Here is a 17,835-nt window from a genome sequence, read left to right on the forward strand (position 1 = left end):
TAGGTATAACCAGTATTTAAGTACGAAGGAGTACACGGAGTAATGACCGGAGAGTCCCCATTCGACCCCCAGCCTGCCACTGCCCAGCACCCCCCAGTTAAGACTTATAACTTCCTACACACCGCCTAACTACAGGCTACAGGCTACAGGCTACAGGCTACAGGCTACCGGCTAACAGTAGCCATATGCAGCGGCGGGGCCCGCCTCGGCTCAGAGTCGTCTCTACACTTCTTGGACTCGGTATCCCTCACTCAATACCATCCGTCGCCTCCCATCACCACGGCTGTCGTTAACTTAAGGTACGGAGTACCGAGTAACCACGCCCTAAATCCCTTGTTCAGATGAATCACCCCTACACGTCCGTGTCAAATGGTTTTCTGCACATATTGTGGCCGAGAATTCACCCGGACGGAGCATTTGCAGCGTCATGTCCTCACCCGTAAGGTCATTTTTTGTTGTTGACTGCCTTCGAGTCTAGTTCAGCTGCTCACCATTCTACTACCGCTTCTAGATACAAAAGTCCGTCCTTTCACATGCGATGTGTGTCAGTTGACCTTCAGTCGCAAGTAAGTCTGTGCCGTTGCTGCTCCCTCCTACTAAGGACTTCTATTGCTCGTCTTTTCGCGCTTCTGACCCGCGCCGAAGAGATGCTGCTCAAAAACACGCAACCACACATTCCAAAACAGCATCAATAACGTCGGCGCAAATCACCGGGACTTCGGACCGTGGCTCCTCTCATGCCTCTGAAAAAGGCCTGCAAGCTGCATGCCTACGCTGCGCCAAAAACAAGACCAAATGTGATCGCCAAATCCCTTGTGGTCGTTGTCGCTTGAAGAACCTATCTTGTCTCCCGCGGACCTCACGTCGACGGCCCAGTTCTACCGATCCAGGGTTCAATGTGCCGGAGAGGTCATCGAACGACCAGCACAGACTTGCCAGGCACGAGGCAGCAGACTCTCTGGAGATCTCGCCCATAACGACGACCCAAGCTCCGTTCTTGTCTGTCATTGATCAACAGCTGCTTCCCCAATCGCAACAGAACTTTTCAGCCTCAGACCCTTCCGAAAATCAGGGACAACCGCGTAGCGGCAATTCCCTCAGAAGTCCTCCAAATCGCCGAAACCCCTCCGTTTTGCTCGAGTCAAGACAAACCAGCGGCCAGTTTGCGACGATACAAGCTTTCACTCCGGTCTTAGAAGGCTTCGACGTTGACCCATTATTTCCCGAACAAACTGCTGTCGTAACCGACCCCCAACATACCAATGACGACATAAATGCCGCTCTTCACGAGGAAGCAAATGGTCAAACGTTCTCTCAGTCCCAGCCAGATGCAGGTATACCTAACATCCTCGAGAATGCTAGCCACGTATTCTCACAATTCGATTGGGGATGGGAGGGGTTGTTCGCCTCTCAGGCAGCCACTCCAAATTTTCACAGTTTGTTTCTTCCAGTGGATGCTCTCTCTTCGGCTCCATCCCTTGAAACCCAGAGCGCGGTAACCCCAACACGCTCGACTGAAAACGTCGCTCGCCTAGGAGATAACTACGCAGATGCTGCGCCGTGGTCACACATCTCTATCACCTGGAGAGCCCAGCACTTTAAGGAACACGAGTATTTCGAGAATGTCAGACTTGCTGAAACGACCAGGGAGAGGATCTTGGCTACGGCGCAGAACTTTTTTCGGCTCACTCTAGACTCGCTCAATGTCAACTCCAATCCTGGAACTCGTTTTTTGATGGCAGATTTGAAACGGTATAGTTCCTCGAGCATCTTGATGCTCCCCCCTACGCCCATCTTGCAAATCTATCTTGATACATTTTTGACGAGCTTTGAGCCATACTTTCCCCTGGTCGACAAACGATCCTTCGATCCGAATGCAATCGCTTCCGGCAGGCACGAGCAACTTGCCATCGTCATGCTATTGCTAATGATAGCTTATGGCGCGATGAGGGACCCTGCCATCAAAGCTCGCCGACTCTCCATGGGTCTTCTCGAGATATGTCGTTTGACAACGCTGCATCTTTTAGACAAAGATAACTCCAACCCGCGGAGTATGATTCTCGCCGAGTGTGCTTTGCTGAGCACGTATCAAGCAGCTTTCAGTGGCGACAAGTGGCTCATGGAATCAAGTTTCGGCCAAATGCATCAATATCTTATGGTAAGCACTGATATCACAACATCCTGGACCTGGAGAGGGAATTTCTGACAAGCCCTGTTTATATACAATAGCTGTCGAAGCACTCGCGCTTCTTTGAGAGAGATCCACCCGCGCCGTATGTCTCGTCCGACGGGGCAGACTTCGAGCTGCTCTGGCATTCCTGGCTAGAAAGAGAATACACTTCTAGGTATGTAGCTCTCCAAACCTCTAGATCTTGGTTCACGGTCGTTTGACATTTGTAGACTTGTTTACAGCTTGGTTATGGTTGACGCAGAGATCAGCATTTTGTACGACAAAAGTCCAACACTGACGATACCGGACTTGGAGAAGGCTCTGCCGGACAGCGACGATCTCTGGCTGGCACCTGACGCCCCGACTTGGTTTCAGCGCTGGAAAAGCACTAATGGACCAGAGGCTGACGTGCCGACCGCCTTCGTCCCCGCTCAAACCTCACTGCCAGAGCTCTTTCAATCTCTTCTGGACAACAAGCTCGATCATTGGAAACCGAGACTCCAGATTCTCCACTTGCGTCTCCTTCTATATCCGATTTACATCTTGACCGCTCAGTTGTGTGAACTCATGCTCTGTGTTTCCGACAAGGAACGGTCGCGATTCTCGCCAACCGCATTCCATACCTCTTCAGCACTGCGCTTCGACGAGATCAAGTCTCTCCTGCAGACATGGTGGAGTGTTTTTCGTGGTTTGGACGTGGAAAGTACGAGGCATTTCGCTCTGCAACAGGTGACAGAAATCCTTTACCATCTTCTCAACCTGAAGCTGGCTGTGTCTTGGTCGCACGTAGAGCAATTCTCGCGAGCATTTTCAAAGCAGCCCCAAGCCTTTCCGCAGTTGTCTGTAACCGCCGTACGCCGACCGCGAGAAGCCGTGTTTCATTGCGGCCAGATACTGCGCATCTTGCACAACATGGACACCGAGATTCGCCCGTTATGGTGGCCATCCGCTCTCCATCGAGTGGCTATCATTCTCTGGACTCTAAGTATGATAGATAGTACCGAGCGACCTGAGCGCTCCGATTCCGCCATGACGCCCAACATTGCGATCGACAGACTTCCACCGGACGATCCGATATGGCAACCATTTCTAAGACGTGACATGGGCGGACCATGTCTTACTGCTGAGGATGGCAGTCTACAGCCTATAGACGACGCAAGTACGGTTTTGCAGGTCTGTTCAGACTCTCTGAGACGGCATAAGAACGTGTCCTATCTTGCAGAATCCCTACTCGGCGAGCTTGACGGTCTGGCCAACCTATGACTTCGCAACTAAAAGCCTTGCCAGAACCATCCTCCATATTGTACTGTGCTGGGACGTCTGGAATGGCGACAATCGCCTTGCCGCCTACCAGACTGACAATGGTTCCAGCCAGTATTTAGCTTGCGCCACAGGCACATATCGGGATAAGGCGTTACATTATACCCTGGCGGTACTCGCAGCGTCTCAAGACTTTCGAATCAGGAGATACAGGTCCATATCCTCCTGCAACACCGCGCTTAGGTGATTTGCGACCCCACTCCCGACTGGGCGCGGTGACACGCATCACTCCGCACTGCGGCAACCCCAACTAGGCCGCATTCCCCCCCGTCCGGTCCCCGGATGCTCCTTCCTGTTCTTCGCACCGCCACGAGCTTATACTCTGGCTCCCTCTCCTAGTTACAAGAGCTCAGCTCGCTGTGTTCAAGTTTCCTGGCAGCATCCTCGAAATCTTGTTTGATCGATCCACGATTCGCGAACAGGCTGCCACGATGTCATCACCACTATCTCCTATGCGCCGCGTCGTGACCTCGCACAATGCACAGGGGCAGGCTATTGTGGCGCGCGACAGTGAAATCTCGGTGGACATGTTGCCACACGGTGCTGGCTCTGCCCTGATCTGGTCGAGCGATTCGAGCCCGGCCAACATTAACTCAGGGGATGATGCAGCTCTCACCGACACCGGATTTGTGAATAAGGGTTCAATTTTCCGTATCGTCGATATCCCACCACGAAGCGTTGGGGCTCTGCACCGCTCCCTGTCGCTGGACTACGTAATAATGACAAAAGGATCGATCACCCTATCCCTGGACAATGGTACCAGAACGAAGATACGAGAAGGCGATTTTGTCATACAGCAGGCCACCATGCATGGCTGGGACAATGACAGCGATGAGTGGGCACGGTTGATCGCCATTATGCTACCGGCAAAGGCGCCAGTCACGGAGGGGAAGGAGCTATCAGAGGATCTCTCTGCATTGTTTGGATCTGGAGGCTAGTTGTGTTCTCGAATGACCATTCGGAGGCGGACCTCCGAGCTGGTAAAGCTACAGTTGACCAATGGAACGCTATTTGGCCCTGCCTTAAGAGCCTCCCAAGCATCCTTTCATCTTATGATACCTTTCGTGGTCAGTCGGACGTAAAATTCGCTCTGTTTCACGAACCATCTGTTGTCCAAATGCCACTCGCGTTCGGGATAGGCTAGTTGGAGCTGCGATAGTCGGTCAGAGTTTGAACACCCTCTCGCAAGGCGAGGTCGCAAAGAGATGTCACTTACATCGAAGGTTCTGAGCATTGCAGGCACCAATTTGTACATTTCCAGGTAACTGATGTTTTTCCCAGCACAAGTTCGTGCTCCTGCACCAAAAGAGAACAGGACTTGGTTCATCTCTGCGGCCTTGACGGGATGTTCAAGCCAACGCTCCGGCCTGAAGGCATCGACGTCGTCACCAAAGATTTTACGGTCTCGATGGATCGTCCACGCACTGCAACCCACAATCGTGCCCGCTGGTATATAGTGACCGCTGATGGTCGCCCCACCCTCGGGAACTACACGCTCAAGCGGAAGCCCGGCGGCAGGGTGGATGCGAAGGGATTCTTTGATGACGGCACCCAGGTACGGGATTGCATTAGCCTCTGTCCAACGGACGAGCTTGTCCTCGCGAGTGAACAGCCCGTTTGTTTCCGCCTGGGCTATGCCCATCTGGAGGGTTTCGAGTTTCTTCGGATTCTTGAGCAGATAATAGAAGATGGCACGGAGAGTAATTGCTGTGGTGTCAGAACCCGCGAAAACGTTGGCCGAAGTCAAGGACAGAACCCGTTCGGGTGTCATGAAGGCTGGGTCTTTCTCACCGGCTTCCAGGAAGCGAGATAAGAAGTCCCGTCTTCTGGTGCTGGATTTCGCGGAAGATTCGTCCGAATTCTTTTCCTCACCCAACCCTCCGAGACGACTGGCCATGCGACTCTTGGCGAAAACAGCCACCGGAGAAGTCGCATTGATGACTCCCCAGCGGCTAAGGCACATTCGAAGCGGGTTCTTCATCAGGAGCTTATCGAGAAATGGTATTTGACCGATCTGTGACGAGTGAGCGAGGCAGTGGGCCCTAAGCACGTGGCACCGCAGGACCCAGGTTAAGGAAATCTTACCACTGCAAAATATCCCAAAGCTTTCTCTAAGTCGCTGATGATGTGGTCTACATCTGCGCCACGCTCGACAAATCCCAACCTTTTGGAGAAAGTGAGCTCTCCGATTACATCAAAGGCGTAAAGCTGCAGCCACTCGCCTAGATCACAGATGTGGTCGGGCTTGTCGGCATAGCGCCGAGCGAGTTGTTTGAGGAACTCGGTGCTGGTCGAGTCCACCATGGGCTCGAACTGTACTAAGGTACTCATTGCGTAGGCGTTGTTCACGGCTCGCCGGAGCTTGGCGTGGTACTGTTCGTCGGTGGTGTTGAACATGCCCTGCAACAGGTGGCCATCTCGTGATACGGCCTGCTGCTGGACAGTGTAGAAGGAGGACTATTTGCTTCGCCGACTCAATTAGCAACATGCTCTTGACTATTTTCGAAATGTGTGACTGGCTGTTTCTCTGTTTACCTTGACATATCCCGATGCCAGCCCGTATATGGTTTTAATAGCTGCTGGGTCTGACACCGAGACCGAATTGGGGCCCAACCTCACCAACGGGCCCAACTTCTCGTGGAGCTTCACGTGTGTGCGTTCGGGACGACGTCGCCATACGATGACGAATCTCCAGATATCCGTGTAGGCCGCGAAGAATGGCCCTGGGATGCTGGCGATGCCGTAAGCATATTTGTTATATAGGCAATGTCCGACCAGTCCCACAATGGAGAGAACGAGTAGGATGCTGCCTGAGATGCCTGTTGTCAACATATTGATGGTACTTTGTCGTGGCTGCTTATGTCTGAGACACTCGCTATCCTACTACTAATGGCCTGGATTACGTTTGCGATATACACGACCAGAGCCAGTATGGCTGACGATGCCAATTATGATGGGAGCCCATACGTTTCGGGGTTCCAAGGTTGCCCACTTTCCTGCAGCCGGAGCTAATTCTTGATACCACAGCAAGCGCCGAAAATTCGGACAGCCGGTACGGGGGCCCCCAGAAGCCCGCTGGTGGCAAGTCCGACGTCCGAAAGAGATAGTGTTTCTGGCCTCTAGCTGGTCCGAGACCAGATTGGGCCAAGGACCGATCCTCTCACTTCGCCTCCTGGCGCTCCAGGTACTATTGCTGATCCAAGCGACCACGTTGTAATTCATTCGATTCGTGTACCGCCCGATTTTCCCTCATCGCAAGACGTCGGCATCAGTAATCCCATACCCTTTCACATTCTGGGGTTTTCCAACTCGCTTTGATCCTACAATCATGGCGAGCTGGGATACAGAGGAGTTCATGTCTCAATGGGACAAGAAATATGTCTCAACCAACGTGAGACCTGGCTCAAAGGCATATGACGGAAGATTCCTCCTCGGCCTTGAATCCCGCTTGGCTTCGTCGCAACCCGAACTGAAAAACATCGCCAACACTCTGATTGTCTGAGAGAAGTCCCTTACTTCCTCTGTCGCTTAGATGCTCTACTGACCGCGAAAGGTCGCAGCCTGTTGTGCCGTCGGCCGTGCAGACGTCGTTGGTCGGCTTTTCGACGATCTGACGGCGACTGCTACGCCAGAGCAGTCCGAGTATATGTTTCTGCGGTTTCGAGAGGCCATTACAATCATCTTTCCTTACCTGGGTCTCCCGACATGTATGCCAGCATGTTATGGCATGATCGGAGTCATTCAGCGCAAGGGCGCTGGATACGCCTCGACCAAGAGTCTTCGGAAAAAGACCATCACTAAGGACGACGTCCAGAAGGGGACCGAACTTCGTGCCAGGGTCTATCGTGGTGTAGGCAATTCGGAGATCTTCTCCTTGATGGACAGCTATTTCACGGATCTAAGTGAGCCACCGCCTTCCCTCTTCGCCAAAGGAATCGAGTATATAGAAGGCCTTAGGGAAACTAATCTATAGCCCCAAATAGTCACGACTTCGACCGTGGTCACATGGGGATATCTCATCGCGAAAGCAAACGAGGAGGTCTTCCAGCCCCAGGAGTCGCACTTGATCGTGGCCACAGCTATCATGGCCTTGGGTGCTTCTCGTCAGACAAAAAGTCATATTAAGGCCACTTTAGGCATTGGAAACTCAGTCAACGGCGTCAAGGCTGTTATAGACATGGTAACCCAGTTGGCTGAATGGGCTGATCGCCCTAGGATTGGGTCCTTCGACGTGGACCAGCTCGGAGAAGAAATCAAGGCGGCCTTGAAAGGATGATACGAACACTGCATGCAGGGAGCTCTTTGCCTGGAAAATGTATTGCATCGTCACCTCTAATCACGACTTTGCAATCTGCTTTGGACAGAGGATCGTTCTGGTGCGCGACACATACCTCAGACCTGACTATGTCGACCCGTAGATAGGTCAGATACATAGCGGATACCGCTTAGTAAACCTGGTTTCATAGCCTTGTGTGGAATATATTTAAGAATCTATTTACTATCTGTCAAGCCACAAGCACTTCTATCCTTATCTCCTCCGCTCCTCGCTCTTCCCTATGTCTTCCTGGCCTCGTTTACATGTGAATGCAGTCAATTCTCACATCCACTTTGACCAGGTCACCGAACAGCAACACGTTGTGGGGAGAAGAGGGCGATGTGAAATTGACTTCGCATATGCAACCGATCCCCGCAACTCAATCCGGATTGTGGGTTTGTAGGTTTGTCGACGATGCCTAGACTTTGCCGCCGCTTCGGAGGTACCCCAACATGCGATCCCAGGGCCCCATGTCGGAGGACTGACTGGTAAGTGCTGTATTCATGTACCCTCTGATTGCAATTGGCCCAACTCCGGGAGGACTTGACCTTCTTAAAGCCTCGAAGACAAAAGAGCACAGATAAAATTAAACCCTGACCTCGTTCTGCCTTGAATCGATCGTAATATTCCTCCCTGATCTCATTATTCTTTTCAGCTTCTCATCATGCCTCCCCGGACCCCCAAGGTCGCCCTTGTGACTGGTTGCAACGGTATCAGCGGCAATGCAATCGTCGAGCATCTTATCCGTCAGCCAAGGGAAGAGTGGTCCAAGATTGTGGTGACTTCGCGAAGCCCGCTCAAGAACTACTGGCAAGATCCCCGCGTCGAATTTGTGGCGGTCGACTTTCTCGAACCCGTCCAGACCGTCATCTCCACGCTCTCCCGAAGTTGTGAGAAAGTCACGCATGCGTATTACACCTCCTATGTCCATACGGACGACTTTACAAAGCTTCGCGACTATAACGTGCCCCTCTTCGAGACGTTTCTCGTCGCTATCGACACGATAGCGGGGCAAAATCTCGAGCGGATATGTCTCCAGACCGGAGGAAAGGTGCCCCAACGTTCCCGCTCTTGACGCCCGCGAAAAGTCTTGCTGATCTTGATGCGCAGCATTACGGTCCTCACCTAGGTCCTGTGTTCTGTCCAATGACCGAGGATCTGCCCCGCTACGAAGACCATGGGCTGAACTTCTACTACGCGCAGGAGGATTTCATGTTTGACATGCAGAAGCAGCGAAAATGGTCGTACAGTATTATTCGACCTAACGGCATCATCGGTTTCACTCCTGGCAGTATGTAGCGCATCCCTTGCGCTGAGCGTCTCTTATCCTGAAGGCTGACCCTAAGCTACCCCGAAACAGAGAATGGCATGTCCGAGGCCATCACTCTCGCACTTTATCTGCTCATTTCTCGAGAAATGGGTCAAACCCCCAAGTTCCCCGGCAATAGGTACTTTTACAACGCTGTGGACGATTGCTCTTATGCGCCCGCCATCGCCGATTTGTCGGTATGGGCCACCACCCAAGAGCACACTAAGAACGAGGCCTTCAACTCTGTAAATGGCGACACCTACATCTGGAGATATCTGTTCAGACGTATTGGTAAATACTTAGGCATGGAGGTACGTTTCTTTCCACCACCTGAGCCCCGAAAACGCAAATGTTGGCAGAAACTGAGGAGACCGCAAACATCTAGATCCCGGACCAGACTGAATGGGAAGAGATGGGCGACAAGGAGACGATGGCACACTCGTTCCGCATGGAGGACTGGGCCGCTGACAAGAAGGAAATATGGAACAGAGTGTGCGACAAGTACGGTGGCAATAAGGAGGCGTTCGACTGGGGAACCTGGTTCTTCTTCGACTGGTCGGTCGGCAAGGCCTGGCCGACTTTGTCGTCCATGTCCAAGGCACGCAAGTTTGGCTATACTGGATACTGGGACTCGTACGAATGCTGGATCGAAACTCTGAGAGCATTCGAAAACGCCGGGATCTTGCCGCGCAACCACCGCCTGCACGAGGCGCAATCCCTCACCACCACGAATAGCCAGCGCAGCCACGGCATTAAGCCCTCGGGTTGAGGGTGAGCCTCCTCAAGTCGTTGTGGCTTGATTGTTGGTAGGTTGAATGAACTGGCTGAGGGGCTCTATCCTTTTGGGCCGAGAGCCTGTCTATATACACCGAAGCTATGTGGTACGGTGTCTAAGGAGGGGTGCTATTACTCTTATACTTCTACATTGATGCGAGAAACGATATGACTGAGTGTCAGTTCACAGTGTTGTGGGGGATCAAGAAGAGCCGGATTGCCTCACCAGGTTCTTTGCGTCCGGAGACAGAGGTTGCTCAGAATCATCACACGCTCGCGAGATCCGACAGGGCACAGATGAGAAGGGGCTCTATTTGTTTATGATAGTGTGCAATTGTGGAGGGAGTAGTGAATATCAGCCAACACTTATGTCTTTTATATGCTTGGGCTTGTAGTTCTCTCTAGATACTTTGGGCCACCTGTGACTAGATGCATAGACACAGAACTCGGAAGGCTTTGAGAGACATGTCAAAAGATCTTACCGATTTTGACACGAGTTCAATATCACACTTCACACGCACACGCACACGCACACTCACACTCACACTCACACATCGTGGAAGGCGGTTGTTCGTATGGATAAGCACAGACAGTGTTTACATTTGGTGCAGATCGATAGGAAATATCTCACGCTCTGGCTATGCTTTCTTGGGCCTGGACTGTGGGCCCCTCCCTCCCTTGCATCTCGGTGCAGGCCTAGCCATATCAGACGACATGGGGATCCATTCTGATACGTTGCCGTGGTCACTTGGACCACATAGATCCGTAGCTCACCCCTGTCCTGGCCTTAGTGAACTTCATGGAGTTGTCGTGCCGCTTTTCGGAACTCGAATATCGGACATTGTTCTGACTAAGTTTTGGAGGCTCTGGTGTAAAATAACGTAGGACCACCGAGGTACTTTCGGACTTCGTCCGGAGTCGCCCCCCGATGCAATTCCCAATCTGGGGTCTTACGATACAACTTTTGTGTTGGGCTCAATGGATCGCATCAGCCGACAACAGACATGTTAGGGCGACCCATGATTTAAGGCACTGGGTAGTCTGCGCCCTACCCATCGCAAGACTCCTTTCCTATACGGTTAGATTGATCTTCACTCGACTTCAATTTGATACTTCGATCAAAGATGTTTTCTATTTTGCCCCTTGCAGCCGTCGTCCTTCTCTTCATCGCAGTACAGATCTATCGGCTGTCGACTCATTCAATCCCCAGAGGTGCAAAGCCGCTGCCTGGCCCTAAAGGTGAGTTTGCCTCAAAAGTGGTCTACCAATACATTGTACTCTTTTGCCCTGACAACATATATCAAGGGAGACCGATCGTCGGCAGTGCCAATGAATTGAAGAAAGGCGAAAGAGGGTACTTCTGGTTCAAATTCACCGAATGGGGTCGAGAATTCGGACCCATATACCAGTACAGAGCCTTCGGCAAGGTGAACGTGGTGGTTGGAACAGAAAAGATTGCCAATGACCTTCTCCGAGAGAGGGGCGATGTGTATAGTTCTCGCGAACAGCTGCCTATGGGCTCACAATTGTTAAGCGACAATAAGAAGGCCCTGTTCTTGCCTTATGGCGGTATGTCTTCCAATCCACCTTGGACTCGTTCCATTGCGTCCTTGATCCTTTGGCCAATGAAATATTCCAGATGAGTGGCGTCGTGTTCGTAAGCTTCAACACCACGTAACCCAGGTCAAAGCAGCTACATCCTACCAGCCTCTGCAGATGCATGAGTCGGCACGTCTCGTCCGTGACCTTGTGCAAGAGCCGAAGAGATACCGGACTCTTTTCCAGCGGTATGCTTCAGCTTTGATCCTACGTCTCACTTACGGCGCAAGGATCGACACGGGAGAAGAAGATATTGTCCGATTGGTGTACGAAAATCAACTCAATGTCGAACGAGTGTCCGCCCCTGGTCAGTATCTGGTTGACCTCCTGCCAATCTTGCTCTGGCTGCCTACGTGCCTGGCTCCATTCAAACAGGAAGCTGCGGCGCATCGGAAACGCGAAGTATCTCTTTTTAGTGGCTTGGTCAAGGACGTAGAGAGAGAGGTTGAAAACGGCAAGGCTGGACCAAGCTTCACCCGCATGTGGCTGGAGAACAAGCAGAAGTTCGGCCTCTCGGACCTTCAGGGCACATACGTTCTTGGAGGCTTATATTCGGCGGCTGCTTCGACCACAGCGTCTCTAGCCATGAGCTGGGTCTTACTGATGGTGCGCAACCCAGAATGGCTTGGTCTCATGCAAGAGGAGCTTGACCGAGTCGTTGGTCCGAACCGACTTCCAGTCTTCGATGATCTACCGCAGCTGCCAACCGTCAGAGCTGTAGTCAAGGAAGTGGCCAGAATGAGACCTGTCACCGCTGGAGGTAGGTGATATGATATGGCCCTGGGCGTGTGCCATCGTTATTGGTGGCGAAGTTGTTCACCGCTGACCAAGCTCAGGTATTCCCCACAAAACTACGGCTGACGACGTCTACGGCGGCTGCTTTATTCCAAAAGGGAGCATGATTCACCCAAATCTCTGGTAAAAACCAATCCTCTGTGTGGGCTTCTGTGACGTGCATTCTGACACCTATGCAGGGCAATACATCACGATCCAGAACTATACCCTGAGCCGTACAAGTTCAACCCCAACAGATGGCTCGACCCAAAATTCCCGACATATCGAGAGCCGCTCACCCAGTACCCCAACATGAACAACTACTCTGTATTTGGGTTCGGACGTCGGCTCTGCCCAGGAGCGCACATTGCCGAAAGGAGCCTGAATATCATTGTTGCACGAGTTGGCTGGGCATGTACCATCAGCAAGAGCGTAGACAAGGCCACAGGCAAGGAAATCACTCCCCCGGAATACGACTGTGAGCATAGCATTACGTCCAGGATATGGACCCTTGCTAATCATGTGTGTGCAGATGTTCGAGGCATGAACACAGAGCCTCATGAGTTCCCATTTGAGCTCAAATGTCGCTCGCCTGAACGGTGGAAGGTCCTGGAAGACGAAGCCCGGAAGGCAGCCGAGGCATTGAACCAGCCTATGATCTGAGAAACTAACCGGGGATATCGCCTGCTGTGGTCGCCTTAATCGGAATGAGACGAGGCTTCACTGTTTTAGATGTAGAAATGTGAGGAATGTCCGTGAATGCATGCATTTTTGCTGCTAGTCCTCCTACATGACCCTCATCTTCCCATTAGGCTGCAGTTGTCGGACAGTTTTCTAATTCCGTCGTCCTCGAAAGGTCCACTAATACTTTTGCGGTGAACCAGAATACATTGATAACACCTAATGTTGGTAGGCAACTTTAGCTTGAGCTCTTTTAGTTGCGTCTGTAAGTCCGAGCCCGTGCGGGAGTCTGGCAGAGCATTGGGTGCAAATTCATTCAAGTACACTCCACAGTCTTCACCAGACTGAGTCCGAAACGGCCTTGTCGGATTCACAGGCATGGGGCATTGCGACGGGTTCCGAAGCACGACATCCTCAGCTTGCCCCACGCTACCCAGTTTATCGCACTCTGAAGGCCAGCCGGTGTGGGTCAATCTCTAGCTCAACGAGAGACTGGCCGATTATTTCCCAGTGTCTTATTCTGGATCTGTGCATACAACGGAATGTATGGTCATTTGTCTCGTCATACCCCCTTATTAGTTATCTTACGCTGCGTCCCATGGTGAGCCAGAAGGCCACAGTTCTGAGTTGACCTCAAGCCAATCTGGAGGATCACTTGGCAGGACCAATTGAGTCCACACAGTCTACGTGCAGGGCCAGGAGCATACCGCTTCAATCTCGGAAGCCAGTATCTTGCATCTCTATCAGTCGGATAAGCTTGACGACGCACGGCGAGAAAAGTGATGGAGAAGATCAAACTGAAATCAACCAACTGGCGCGACTTCATCCCTCCTGCGGACTGTGCACGGAGACTTGAGCTTGCACAATCGGATACGTATCAATGGGCAGAACATCGGTGCGCCGAGCCATTCGTGGCCAACTGGCGAAAGACGTGGCAACGTTTACACCAAGAGCCATACAAGGGGATCACGAACGATGGACATTTGATGCCCAATGTACACCACCTGGCAAGGACCAGCGATGACCATGGCGCGCCTACCACGCAAATGGTACAGGCAGCGTTGAAACTGATCTCAGTGGCGAATCCGGAGCAGCGACGGAATCTACAAATTCTGGACGTTGATGCTCCTGAATGGCGCGCGTGGATGAATCCGGAGATCTACATCTCGCGTCACGGCGTCCGCTTAGAAGAGTCGTCAGACGCATTCGTCGAGGCGGTACACAACTTGATGCACGCCAGCTTGTCGGAAGCCGGCTACCAAAAGGCGTACGGCTGCATGAAAGTCAACCACTACCTCGGCCAAGTCGTCAACGGCGAAAAGGTCCTCAACGAGCGTTCGTACAACATCACCATCTTTGGAACGCCGTCCGAGACTGAGCCTTGGGGATGGCAGCTTTTCGGCCATCATTTCGACATGAATTGTTTCGTCCTCAAGAGCCAAATGGTAGTGACGCCCGTCTTTATGGGTGCCGAGCCTAACGTCATTGATGACGGACCATATGCTGGGACCGAGCTCTTCACCGATCAGGAACAAACGGCACTTGCTCTGATCAATTCGATCGCGCAAGAGAACAGCCATGAGGTCACGATTGATCAAGTCCGAGTATACAGTGAGCTCCAAGGGCCGGAATATCCGGAATGGCGTTATCATCCGGCCGACCAGCGCCACCTGGGCGGCGCTTTTCATGACAATCGAATCATCCCTTACGAAGGCGTTAAGGTCAATGCCCTATCGGTATCGCTGCAGCATCTAGTTCGCCACCTGATTTCACTTAGCGTTAACTACCTGCCTGATAGAGCCCACGCAGCTAGGATGAAAGAGATTGAGGCCTACTGGGCCGAAACCTATTTTTGCTGGATTGGGGCTCTTACTCGCGATGATGGCTTCTATTACAAGATACACTCGCCTGTGGTCATGGTCGAGTTCGATCACCATTCTGGCGTCTTCCTGAACAACGCCCTACCCCTGCCGTTTCATATCCATACCTTGGTGCGCACACCCCAGGGGAACGATTACGGAAAGGCTTTACTGTCACAATATCGGCAAAATCAGTCATAGCCAGATAACTAGCTAGTAGCTAGTCCTCCTCCTCTCGTTGATAGACTAGCTCGTGATGGAAGGAGAAGAAGCTGGAGATGTGGAGACCGGCTGCATTTCGGCCATCGCTGGAGTGGTTTGCCATACACGTAGAGACCCAGAGAAATGAATACGAGACCACCGTGATGTAGAATGGCGAAGCCTATCAGTTTATTGGGCATTGATGAGGACATATGGGCAGATGTCCAGATATGTATTTGTCATTCCATAGAGATTGCCTGTTTATATGCCAAAAAGCCACCATCCTTGCCGTAGACCTGACATCGATTGCATTCTTACTCACGCTGCTGTTGCCATCACGAGTCCAATCCAAGAACATAACGAAGTGCCCCACGCAAGGCTTCACGCGGATCGTCCGGACGATTGACCGTGCGCCACGCAATGTGACGGTCCGGTCGAACCAGTAGCGCACCTTGATCGCCTAGCTCGCCGCGAGCAGCGTGCCACTCGCCGAGTACGTCGTCATAAGGGCAGCGATACCCAATCTTGTATACAGGGAGCTTGACATTTAGCTCTTTGCTGACAGCTTCTGCCGCGGCGATGAACGGGTCGCCACCGATACCAACGATAAGGCCAAAATGTCCCTGATCCAAGATGTCTATCGTCGACATGCGGCACGTCTTAACCTCGATCCAGGCATGGGGCAGATACGCTCCAGGATGTGTGGTGGGCTCATAATGCAGCACGGGGTCACGTCGGTATGCCGGAAACGGAGTTCCGGCATCGACCACGGCGTTGGAGTCGGTGTATCGTTGACCTAGGTGTAGGCCCAAAGCATTAGATCGTCGATTCTGCAAATCGATCGCCTCCCTCAATAAAACGCGTCGTTGCTCCGCGCCGGGGACATCGGAGAATAAATCGTCAAGCGACTTGTAGCCTTCTTCTATCGACTGGCCTTGCTGGAACCCTAGGGCTTCAGGCACTCGCGCGAAATTGTACAGTGTCTGGATCGCATGGCCCACGATCTGCTTAGCGATCGGTTGCCGTTCTTGGTTATAGCTCTCCAGCAGACTGTTTCCAGCCTTGCTTGACACAACAAGGGCTAACTTCCATGCTAAGTTGTATGCATCCTGGACACATGTGTTGCTTCCAAGTCCACTCGCGGGAGGATGGCGATGGGCAGCATCGCCGGCCAAAAAGATAGGTCCGCGGCAATTCTCAGTTGCGTACACATTGTTGACTTGCCATCGACTAGTGTCCTTGACCTTGACCTTCAGGTTGGGAATCCCCAGGGTTTTACGCGCGTACGCAATGACGGCATCGTCTGAGGTATCTGGCTCCGTTTCAGAGTTGTACTGCCGATTCAGAAGCCACTCGGTATATGGCTTGACCGCGACTAGAGTTCCTGATCCAACCCAGAATGCGTTGCCTGGCTGAGCCATCATGTAAATACACGACGGTCGGTACGCAGTATATTCCGTGACATCGGCCTCGAGCCACGATGTCAGCATGTTCATCAAGCCAGGCTGCCCTTCGAAACCGAACCCAAATTTCTCGGCAACGAGCGACCTCCCACCATCGGCCCCTACCGTATACTTTGAGCGAACAGTGTACTGAGTTCTGGTGTGCCGTTCCCGAACCGTACCCACCACGCCTGAATCGCTTTGCTCAATATCAATGAGTTCATGGGAGAAATGAATTACAGCGCCTTTTTCCCGAGCGTGCGCTAGGAGAACCTGCTCAAGAACGTGTTGCGGAGAGTTCACCATCTCCGAGGGGCTAGCCTGTGCAAAGTCGGAAAGCTGATGGGAGCCAGCACCGTAACAACTATACCGGCCTAGCTCCAGCCCTGTAAGACTGGTACAGATGACTCCATTTCCGAGAAGTGGCAATGGTGTTGAGACTTGACGCACAGCTTCTTCAATGCCCATGTCACGGAAGACTTCCATGGTTCGCTGGTTGGTTACGTGAGCGCGTGGCGAAGGCGCCGTTCCACTGTGCTTCGCAATGGTGTAAGCTCGTACGCCAGCGGCAGCTAGCAGCGCCGCGAGGGTCAAACCAGTCACGCCAGCCCCAACGATGAAGACATCTGTCTCGATGTCTGGCAAAGGTGATGTATGTCCGTTGCGAGTCTCGCCCTGGCTGGCTTGGTCGCTAGAATACAGATCAGCATCGAATTTCACGACTGAGACGAGGGCACTCACATGGCATGAGACTGATGCGTAGAGTGGTCTTCTTTGTCGATAGACATCGTGTTCGCTATGTGACAGCACCTTCAACCGAGGTGTAGCTCTAGTTGATGGAAATCTGGCAACGTTCTGGTTGTGAATACTAATTTGGTGCGAGCTTGAGAGGCGGTAGTATTAGAGGATGGCCGTTTGGGATGACAACAGGTCGCAGAAATCAGATTGGACCTCTTCAGAACAGTGGTAACAATTTGGCCCACATCCAGTTCAATATGGAGCATTCGGACACTGTCTGCGAAGGGCTAAAGAGTGGCAAGATGCTACAGTGCCACGTTCATTCTGTCGCACTCGCCATGGATACCCAGGCGGCCCAGCATGCTTTGGAGGTCATGCGATATTTCGACCGCGGTTCATCCCCCGACGATATCTAGGTCCCAAGACCGGAACTACTAACGCGATCTTCCTAAATCTGTTGAAGACACGATATTGGCCGTATTAGGTTTGACGCATCGAGCTAGCTCTGGAATTTCCGGGCATGGAATGGGGGTGTCCGAGACCATGTCCGAAGGCCGATTTCGAACCCATCCCCACTCCTGCTCGTCCGACCGGACTCCTGCCAGCGGAATCGATCTAGATAGAACTATTGTTCCACTGAGTGCACATGAGCT

At 52.3% G+C, this 17,835-nt stretch overlaps 8 protein-coding genes across 8 annotated transcripts; 6 read left to right on the forward strand and 2 right to left on the reverse strand.

The window, feature by feature from the left end:
- Positions 1-533: 533 nt before the first annotated feature.
- On the forward strand, positions 534-3,433 carry A1O9_09159 (uncharacterized protein; the record flags this gene model as incomplete). Its single annotated transcript, XM_013401853.1, has 4 exons — positions 534-566; positions 602-2,158; positions 2,230-2,345; positions 2,413-3,433. 4 exons carry the CDS (start codon positions 534-536, stop codon positions 3,431-3,433), a joined length of 2,727 nt encoding a protein of 908 aa, XP_013257307.1.
- A 488-nt stretch (positions 3,434-3,921) lies between these two features.
- Positions 3,922-4,428, forward strand: A1O9_09160 (uncharacterized protein; the record flags this gene model as incomplete). The annotated part of the gene is made up of 1 exon (XM_013401854.1): positions 3,922-4,428. The coding sequence occupies one exon, from the start codon at positions 3,922-3,924 to the stop codon at positions 4,426-4,428; it is 507 nt and encodes a 168-aa protein (XP_013257308.1).
- A 107-nt stretch (positions 4,429-4,535) lies between these two features.
- On the reverse strand, positions 4,536-6,322 carry A1O9_09161 (uncharacterized protein; the record flags this gene model as incomplete). Its single annotated transcript, XM_013401855.1, has 4 exons — positions 4,536-4,640; positions 4,707-5,504; positions 5,576-5,947; positions 6,026-6,322. 4 exons carry the CDS (start codon positions 6,320-6,322, stop codon positions 4,536-4,538), a joined length of 1,572 nt encoding a protein of 523 aa, XP_013257309.1.
- Positions 6,323-6,818: 496 nt separating this feature from the next.
- Positions 6,819-7,766, forward strand: A1O9_09162 (uncharacterized protein; the record flags this gene model as incomplete). Its single annotated transcript, XM_013401856.1, has 3 exons — positions 6,819-6,986; positions 7,044-7,392; positions 7,474-7,766. The coding sequence occupies 3 exons, from the start codon at positions 6,819-6,821 to the stop codon at positions 7,764-7,766; spliced, it is 810 nt and encodes a 269-aa protein (XP_013257310.1).
- A 703-nt stretch (positions 7,767-8,469) lies between these two features.
- On the forward strand, positions 8,470-9,883 carry A1O9_09163 (uncharacterized protein; the record flags this gene model as incomplete). Its single annotated transcript, XM_013401857.1, has 4 exons — positions 8,470-8,856; positions 8,916-9,096; positions 9,166-9,425; positions 9,500-9,883. 4 exons carry the CDS (start codon positions 8,470-8,472, stop codon positions 9,881-9,883), a joined length of 1,212 nt encoding a protein of 403 aa, XP_013257311.1.
- A 1,129-nt stretch (positions 9,884-11,012) lies between these two features.
- Positions 11,013-12,924, forward strand: A1O9_09164 (uncharacterized protein; the record flags this gene model as incomplete). Its single annotated transcript, XM_013401858.1, has 6 exons — positions 11,013-11,131; positions 11,198-11,457; positions 11,528-12,247; positions 12,324-12,405; positions 12,462-12,739; positions 12,794-12,924. 6 exons carry the CDS (start codon positions 11,013-11,015, stop codon positions 12,922-12,924), a joined length of 1,590 nt encoding a protein of 529 aa, XP_013257312.1.
- Positions 12,925-13,724: 800 nt separating this feature from the next.
- On the forward strand, positions 13,725-15,002 carry A1O9_09165 (uncharacterized protein; the record flags this gene model as incomplete). The annotated part of the gene is made up of 1 exon (XM_013401859.1): positions 13,725-15,002. One exon carries the CDS (start codon positions 13,725-13,727, stop codon positions 15,000-15,002), a length of 1,278 nt encoding a protein of 425 aa, XP_013257313.1.
- Positions 15,003-15,337: 335 nt separating this feature from the next.
- On the reverse strand, positions 15,338-17,232 carry A1O9_09166 (uncharacterized protein; the record flags this gene model as incomplete). The annotated part of the gene is made up of 2 exons (XM_013401860.1): positions 15,338-17,135; positions 17,186-17,232. 2 exons carry the CDS (start codon positions 17,230-17,232, stop codon positions 15,338-15,340), a joined length of 1,845 nt encoding a protein of 614 aa, XP_013257314.1.
- Between the last annotated feature and the right edge of the window lie 603 nt (positions 17,233-17,835).

The sequence above is a fragment of the Exophiala aquamarina genome, assembly GCF_000709125.1.
Source record: "Exophiala aquamarina CBS 119918 chromosome Unknown aczIA-supercont1.9, whole genome shotgun sequence".
Classification (NCBI taxonomy): Eukaryota; Fungi; Ascomycota; class Eurotiomycetes; order Chaetothyriales; family Herpotrichiellaceae; genus Exophiala; species Exophiala aquamarina.